The sequence below is a fragment of the Leptopilina heterotoma genome, unplaced genomic scaffold (assembly GCF_015476425.1).
Source record: "Leptopilina heterotoma isolate Lh14 unplaced genomic scaffold, ASM1547642v1 Lhet_91, whole genome shotgun sequence".
In the NCBI taxonomy this organism is placed as follows: Eukaryota; Metazoa; Arthropoda; class Insecta; order Hymenoptera; family Figitidae; genus Leptopilina; species Leptopilina heterotoma.
The window spans coordinates 1,246,784-1,255,263 of NW_025111197.1; the positions used below are offsets into that span (position 1 = coordinate 1,246,784).

The 8,480-nt window shown below is 29.3% G+C and overlaps 1 protein-coding gene and 1 long non-coding RNA gene across 2 annotated transcripts; both read right to left on the minus strand.

Annotated features, from left to right (window-relative positions):
* Positions 1-259: 259 nt before the first annotated feature.
* Positions 260-2,456, minus strand: LOC122511940. The gene is made up of 3 exons (XR_006302569.1): positions 2,302-2,456; positions 461-566; positions 260-389 (listed from the first exon to the last, which is right to left on the minus strand). It is a non-coding gene; the product is annotated as an uncharacterized LOC122511940 (long non-coding RNA).
* A 1,907-nt stretch (positions 2,457-4,363) lies between these two features.
* LOC122511951 lies at positions 4,364-4,991 on the minus strand. The gene is made up of 2 exons (XM_043627526.1): positions 4,699-4,991; positions 4,364-4,608 (listed from the first exon to the last, which is right to left on the minus strand). The coding sequence occupies exons 1-2, from the start codon at positions 4,880-4,882 to the stop codon at positions 4,364-4,366; spliced, it is 429 nt and encodes a 142-aa protein (XP_043483461.1). The 5' UTR covers positions 4,883-4,991.
* Positions 4,992-8,480: the final 3,489 nt, after the last annotated feature.

Sequence of the window (8,480 nt, forward strand, 5' to 3'; positions counted from 1 at the left end):
CACAGTGCTTAAGGCCAGTATCTTTTCACGAATCTACAAATAACATTTTCATAGTTTAACTAATTCAGCTTCTGCAGTGCTAAAAACTAATTTTTGATTTAAGAAAAAATTTCTTTCTTTTTGAAGGAAATTAGAAATTAGATTTCTTTTTAAAAAAAACAGTGCTTAAGGCAGCATCTTTTCACGAATCTACAAATAACATTTTCATAGTTTAACTAATTCAGCTTCTGCAGTGCTAAAAACTAATTTTTGATTTAAGAAAAAATTTCTTTCTTTTTGAAGGAAATTAGAAATTAGATTTCTTTTTAAAAAAAACAGTGCTTAAGGCCAGCATATTTTCACGAATTTACAAATATTTTCATAGTTGAATTTGTTCAGCTTCTGCAGTGCTAAAAACAAAGATAAGTATATTATACATAATTAGATATAAGAATAAAAAAAATAGTAAATTGACACTTACAGTTTTCTGTTAAGCCTAAGTTTACAATTCGACAGCCAATTCCGAATATGATGATCAATATCGTTTGTTGACACATTGTAATCTTGCAACAATAGTAATGCTGCTTCTGTATATGCAGAAAATAAATAATCTTTTTAATGTCATTAAGGGTACTAATAAACTGTTTTAAATTTTTAACTTATCAGGTTGAATTTTATCAACTTTGACGCGTTTCCAAGAAAGGTGCCTAAGAACCAAACGAATTATAAGTTTTGATTGTGTTAGATTTAACTCGATTAAAAGTTCCTTTTTAATCATGTAAATTTGCAACCAGGTTCTATTGAATATTTTAGATGTAATTCAAAATTGAACATCAATTTTTTGTAATAGTAGTTTTGATTCTCTTTTTGTATTCATAATACAAAAATTATAAACATAACGTAAACAGGCTTCACAGTGCCCCTAAAGAGTATTTTAGGGGAAATAGGGGACTGAAAATTAAACAATAGGGGACTTTTAGGGGACCATAAAAATTGGTTAAATAAAGATAAAAATGTAATTTATTTATACAGGGTTGCCACAAAAATTTAACTTTATTTTTCCCTGACCCTACATAATATTTAGATCCACTCTCAAAATTATTAGATACTCAAAAAAATGTTTTATTAAATTTATTTACAAATTTCTTCAAAAGTAAAATTATTCGAAAAAATCAATAGTTTTATTTAAAATCAATATTTAATCATTTTTTTCATTGCAATTAAGATGTTCAAAAATTTCAAACTCAAACCTTTTCAAATTGAACAACCCATAAGAAATTATAAAACAAAAAGAAATTTCTTTATTTTTCAATTCAAAATTTTCTTTATGTTAATAGCAATTAAAAATGACCGACTAACAAAATCATTAATTTATTATTATAAGATATTATTGGTACTGTAATTTCTTCAAATTATTTGTATCATTTCAATTCAATTAAAATTTCTAAAAATTTCAATTAAAATTATACTTTAAATCAATAACATCAATTATTATTCAATTAAACTTTCAAAAAAATTAATTCTACAGAATTGTTAGTTAAAAGTAGGTACGAAAAACAATAATTTAATTCTACGAGAAATCAATTATTTATATAGGTAAAAAAATAAATAATATTAAATGTTTATTAAAATTTAATTTTTACGAAAAATTGTATTAACAACTTTTGAAAATATTTCATTTCTTTTAAGGAATTTATTTAAAATTTTAATAAAATTAATTATATTAAAGAATTTTAAAACCATTTTTGAAAATAATTGAAAAATTTTTGATGAATTTTATTAAATGTTTTAAAAATAATTGGATTCCTGAGAAGAATTTCTGCAAAGTATGAATATTGATATTTATTAAAATAATTTGAATTTTGGAAAAGAATTTTATTAAAATTCCTTAAAATAAATGATTTTATAGGAAGAATTTATGCAATTTTGTTATTTATCAAGATTATTGAATTTTTTTGCAAAATTACTTAAAATTTTTTGAAAATAATTGATTTCCTACGACGAATTAAATGTTATTTATGAAAATATTTGAATTATTGAAACGAATTTTATTGTTTTATTGAATAATTAAATGTTTCTTAAAATTGAATTCTTTCCAGAAGTTTTGTTGGTTGGTTATCAAGATAATTGAATTCTTTTGCAGAATTACCTGCGACGAAAAAATAGGGGAAATTTAGGCGAAATTTTCAAAATAGGGTACGTTTAGGGGCCAAAATTAAAAAAGGGGACTTTTTGGGAAACAGGGGACAGACTGTGAAGCCTGCGTAAAACTTTTTTTAACTTCTCAGGTACCTTTCTTGGGAGCGCGTTACAAATACTTACTCGAACCCACTAAGTAAAGGTTTGTCCTATTAAACAATGACTTCTCCTTATTTTTTCCACTTAAACAGTACGTGCTACCTAACTCGAAGGAAATTACGTTCTGTAATAAGGCTGATATTGTTAAACTAGGATTGTTATATCTCCCCACATTCTTGAGGGCAATAGTCTGAAAGAAATCAAAAATTATCAATTCAAAATTAAAGATTAAATGCAAATATTTAAGAATTATAAAAATAAGGGAATTATATTAACTGAAATATAAATTTTCGTTATATAATACTGACTGGTTATTTGAGTTATTTAAAATATTATAAGAAACTAAACAGTATTTTATTTTTATCTTTAAAACTTTTAGTATATCTACCTATTTTAAAAATAAAATTAGTTATTTTGACAAACTTCTCTCAATTTAAAATTTTTCAGAATATTCTCTGAAAAATTCAAATAATTAATTACTTATTTTTCATTTATTTAATTTAAAAAAATGTTTCGAGATAAATATTTTATTATTATTGTTACGTTTATACTAAAATTAATAGTAAAAATAACCGTGGTTTGAACGAGCGATGTACTTTTCGGAAGTCGCTAGCAATTTTCTCGCAAGATGGTAAGTCTTGCGAAAATTATTTGATTGTGAGTTTGTTATTGCTTCAGCTCTACGGGAGCTGTTATGACGTTATTCTTAATTTAATGGTAGAAGGAAATATAGATTTAGAATTTAAGAAATCTTTTATTACAAAGAAACTCAAATTATAAAGATAGATAGGTATACAATATTAAATCTTACCAAATACTTACAGTTGTTGTATCGGTTTGATATTACACAAATACTTAATACTACTTTTAAATGTTTTATTTAAAAGGCAAGAACTTTAAAATGAGTTTAAACGGGATTAGAACGACCCATAACAGTCGAAAACCGTATTCGTACTCAAAAGCTTTACATCAAGCCCCTAATTATTTTCAGTATCTCGACTTGTAAGAACTTCCGTTAAATACAGAATTCGACGGCACGAATAATTTAACAGAGTATGTCTTTGGTACGATTACAAAATATAAAAAGGGCATCTGCCTGATGGGACAAGATCTTTGGTTACTTCGGTAAGAGAACGGAAGAAAATGACAATTCGGAAGAGGGCTTTCCAGCTTTTATGCAATAGTTCCCACTAGCGGAAAAGGGTCGCAAACCAGTGAGTAGCCAATACGGATGTTTAGAAAAGTGTAGGTCGTCTTCCAGACCAATCTGGAGCCGAGCTATTTTAGTTAACCAATCAAACTTAGCCGAACAGGCCCTAGGTTATTGAACCTTGCCCCGAGTGGGGTCACTATGCGTTGGAGATCCCCTTTAGAGTCGTTCTTATATAATACACAAATTCGAAGAATCATTAAGATGTTACATAAGTTGAATTTTGTTATTAATAATTCATACGTATACAACAATTGTATATACTAATATTAATATAACTGGTTGAAAAGTTTGTCATAAGAATATCTAATTGTTTAAACGATTTCAATTTTGATTTGATTTAATATTAAAATCTTATATAGTGGAATTAATGGGATATACACATAAGGTGACTAATACCTTGAGGTCAACAGGAGTTATTAAGCATTCCTTCGCGTTTCTCTTATTCTCTGTTGTTATGATACTTCATATCGCTTAGAGTGTCGAATGCTTAACACTTCCGTCGTCAACGAGGGCATGCTTTTTTTTATACGGTGCATGTGACAAATATGTTACATTACAATTTGAAATAAGAAAGGAAAAAGTTACTGCAAACGTAACATTATTATTAAACTTTTCACATCAATTAACATTTTTTTAAATTTTAGTATAAAACATTCATAATAATTTTTTTAAAAGAAAATTTGATGAAAATTCAATGATTTTGAATATTTCAAAAATATTTTTGAACACGAATAATTACATTTTTTATAGTAATTATAAAAGTTTTTTTTTATCTTTTTAACACTTGTGATAAAAATCCCTTTCATTTCCTTAACAAATTTCGTTTTTCCTTAATTTTTCCAGAATTTTAAAATTCCTGTTGATAAAATGAAATTAAATACTTACTACAATGTCAAAAAAATCTGTATCTTGTTCCAGTTTTTTTTCGACTTTATCAAAAGTTTCCATATCATTTAGAGGGAAGTCACTTAATTCTGGACTCTTGTGAAGAAATGAATATGTTGTCGACAAGTTCGAAGTATTGCTTCCATTTGTTTGATTGCTACGACGAGCCAATAAATCTGTCGTTACCTCGATTTTGGTGACTTTCGACAACAACATTTTGTCATACGGATGTACTTAAATAAAAAATTTGAATATTATAAAGCAAACTATTACGTATTATATATTTCTTCCAACTATTTGTGAATATTAAATTGTTTACTTACAATTTTCTAAATCATTTTCACTTAGAATGTCATTAAAGTTAAATCTTTTTCCCTTAGATTTCGTCTCCTCCTCTTTTGTTTTAGCAGCGTTAGTTTCCTTGACTTGAGGCAATTTTTTTGTCATTTGACCATCAGTTTCGACTATTTCAGCATCGCCTTCGTCGATTTTAACATTACCATCCATGTTTTGAGTATTACCTTCGTTTCCTGTTTCTGAAAAATAGATTTTTTGTATATAAGTTTAAGGACCATTCTATAAAAAAGCTTTTAAGAAGGTTGCTAGATAACCCAGGTTTCGGGTCGACTTTAAAGCGAAAAAAGATGATTTAGTTGATTCAGAGTATGTACTTAAAATTTCGAAAAAGTCGTAATTTTATTTGAAGTTGACACAAAAGTTTAATTTCCAGAAAAATATTTAACTTTCCCCCTTATCTCAATAATAATTTTAATAATAAGTTTTTTTTTAAATTTAATTATTTTCAAATAACGTAATATTTTTCAACATTTCTCTTTAAAAAAACACAAGTATTATTAATAATTGTAAAAAATATTTTGAACATAAAATTTATCTCAACAATAACATTTTATATACTCTGTAATGGGTTTTTCCAACAATTAATAATATTTATAAAAATTATAAACAATTTATTATTACAATTTGTTATAAACAATCATAATAATAACAACAACAAAATTAATGTTTTCAAAAAAAAGAGAGCAAACAGTAAATAAAATCCAATTTATAAATAAAATAAATTATTAACAATAACAAAAATAAATATTAAAACTTAGCCAAAGTCTTTATACCCAATACAATTGGAAGGAAGGAGAGAGAGGGGAATACTTTATAAATTTCTCAACTCAACTAATTTGTTGAGCGCCAGTCCTTTCTAGGGACATTTTCTTATAAAAAGAAAATTAGAGAATTAACAAAACGAATAAGATTTTAAGGAAACAAGACCATTGAATCCTCAAAATTTATAATACTAAAATTATTAACAAAACAAGTACCTAGATTACAGGGAAACAAGACCATTGTTCTCTACTAATCGTCGCTTCAAATAAAACAAAATTAAAATTGACCAAATTCCAAAACAAGAGCAAAGGGGGTTTTGAGTTGAGAAACGAATAAAATATTAAGGATTTTGCCGGTTAGCTAGGACCAAAAGGTCGAAGGAAGCGTCGTGGTTCGAAGAAATTATACTCTATTATTAGCAGTAAAATTATAAAATATATTTTAAAATGAAATACGAAAATGATACAAACGAGGGTAACAAACGAATTTTATATAATATATGAGTCACATCTCATTAAAATTCCAATTTCACAAACATAAAATATTACAAATAAATACATAAAGGGCACACAAAATTACAAAATTATACACAGATTTTCACAACAAAATTATAAATTAAATAAAATGTTCAGCCATAAATAAAAAAAAAGGTACCTAAAAGGGGTAACGAATTTGGTAACTGGGGAAAGCTAATGGGTAATTTCAATAATTTAATAATAATAAATTATTGTGGGGTTGGTAACTTGGGTAACGGGAAAGAATTTAGTATAAAATCCTGAGAATAAAAGGGGAAAAAAAGGTAACAAAAGGCAACACTTGGTTGAACAAGAGACATTGAAATAACCTACTATATAATAAGATAAATTAATTTAATAGTCCATTAATTATTATCCAAATTGCAATAAAATCATTTTAACTAAATTAATTGATAAATTTCAAATTCAATAACAAAAAAAAGTCTCTTGTTCAGCCATGAGGCCGGCTGAACCAAAATTACACTTTTACATAATTTTATAAAACATTTTCCTTCTTTCTTTCTTTTTGCAATAAAAAAAAACTTACAATTCCAAAGAATAATCGGCAAAACTGCACACAGTCGAACAGCAACAACCAAGATCAGAACACAAAAAGAAAAACTAAAGAATTTTCACAAGAAAAATGAATTAGAGTGATTAGAAAATTAAGTATTTGAAAACACGTCTGGACAGGCCAAGAGCAGGATTCCAAAGAGAGCGATGATAACGATGACTGCCGGCTCGTACCCTGCTGGTCCTTCTTCGCTTTTCCCCACCGGTAGCCCTTGGTCAATCTTGTATTCTTACGCCGGAAAAAGGAGCGTAACCACTGGAAAAGCCATAGGCCAATTTCAACTTTAAGAACAGCTGTCGGCATCCAAATTTCGGTATCTTGACCCGTGTCTTTCTCGCCATCAACTTGTTTCAGGGAATTAGTTCCTAATTTGTAGCTACTCTGATTACAAACCAAATAAACAACCAATAATCCAATAAAATATCCAAAAATACGAAAATCAGAGTGGGCCTTTAGCAACGATTAATTCGGGCCTGATTGACAAGAGGTTTTCACTACGAGAAAATTTGACGAGAAAATTCTCCCTTATTTGTTTCACAAATAATACTCCTGAATAAAAATAAAAATTCCGGAATAATATTAAAGTTAATAAATTTCAGGGTATTATTATCATTTATAACAATTCTCGGGTTAGGTGCAAAAAAAAGGTAACAATTTCAAAATTATTCAAAGCTAAATTGGGTGACATAGTAGTTTCCGGTAGGTAGGGGAAAGCGAAAACGGGGAAAAGCATAGCGAAAGCGGCAACTCTCGAGGAATCATTTCTTCGAGAAAGGGGGTTTTCTCCTTCATTCGTACGAAGAAAGGGGAAATTCTTAACGACGAGAGGGGAACTCTGCTTGCAGGTTGACCGACGAACGTCGTTTTCGATGATTTCAAATATTAGAAATATTCAGGGAATACGAGAAACAAAAATTTGCAAAAGCGAAACGATAGATAATATTTATATTATTAAATTAATGTTTATATAACAAACTAGTCTTAATTTTAAGCTTTTCTTTAGTTCTTATTATTGTTTATAAAAAAAATGATTGTTTACAATCAAATTCCATGCAAACTTATCATGAAACTTTGTTAATATTTTTATGAAAAATTTGCAACGTCACAACACCCCCATCCTTAGATGAAGCCAAGAGGGCGCTGTAAGACTAAAAAAAATTAGTTTAGGAAGGTAAGTTGGGTAACAAATAAATAAAATTGAAGGACAACGTAATTCATAAAAAAAAACTTTTATTTCCTATTTACAGGCGCGAAGTCAGTGCGCAGTTTGGGCACTTGTTGTCGGTGAGGATGTCTCCGCAGGTTCGGCAAACATCCTTGATGCTGATCGTAGGGTTGGGGCAATCTTCGCATAAGTGACCTTGGTCACCACACGTCCAGCAACCTTTCTTGCTGCTACGGCGGAGCCATTTTATTAAGTCGGGTTCAACCTTCTTGGGTGGTTCCACCACGATGTCTAGTAGCGAGGGGATTGGTTTTGGTGACGGGTCTGCTGGATTCGATAACGGGTTGGTGACGATAGGGATATTATAATATTCGGTAGGGGTAACAGATTCGGGGTTGGGTTTCTTTGTGTATTTTTGGGGATTTTTGTGATCGATGGGGCAGCCTGGTGTTCGGCATGTTGGAGATCGAGATCGAGTACGTCTGGTTTTCGGAGGTGTAGGGCTCTTTGACCGAGGCACGTGGTAAGAGGGTGTGCGGGGTCGGTAGGGTGACATTCGGTGTTTCCTCTGTTTCTTGACGGTTTGTTGTGTACGGTTGGATCCGTAAAAGTTCTCTCGTAAAATGGGGTGGGGGTCTTCTTTGTAGTGTTCTTGAGTGTTCGTAGAGGGTGACAAGTGGGAGTGAGTGTTTGAAGTGGGGTTATGGGTAACGAGGGGTGTTTCGTCTGTAA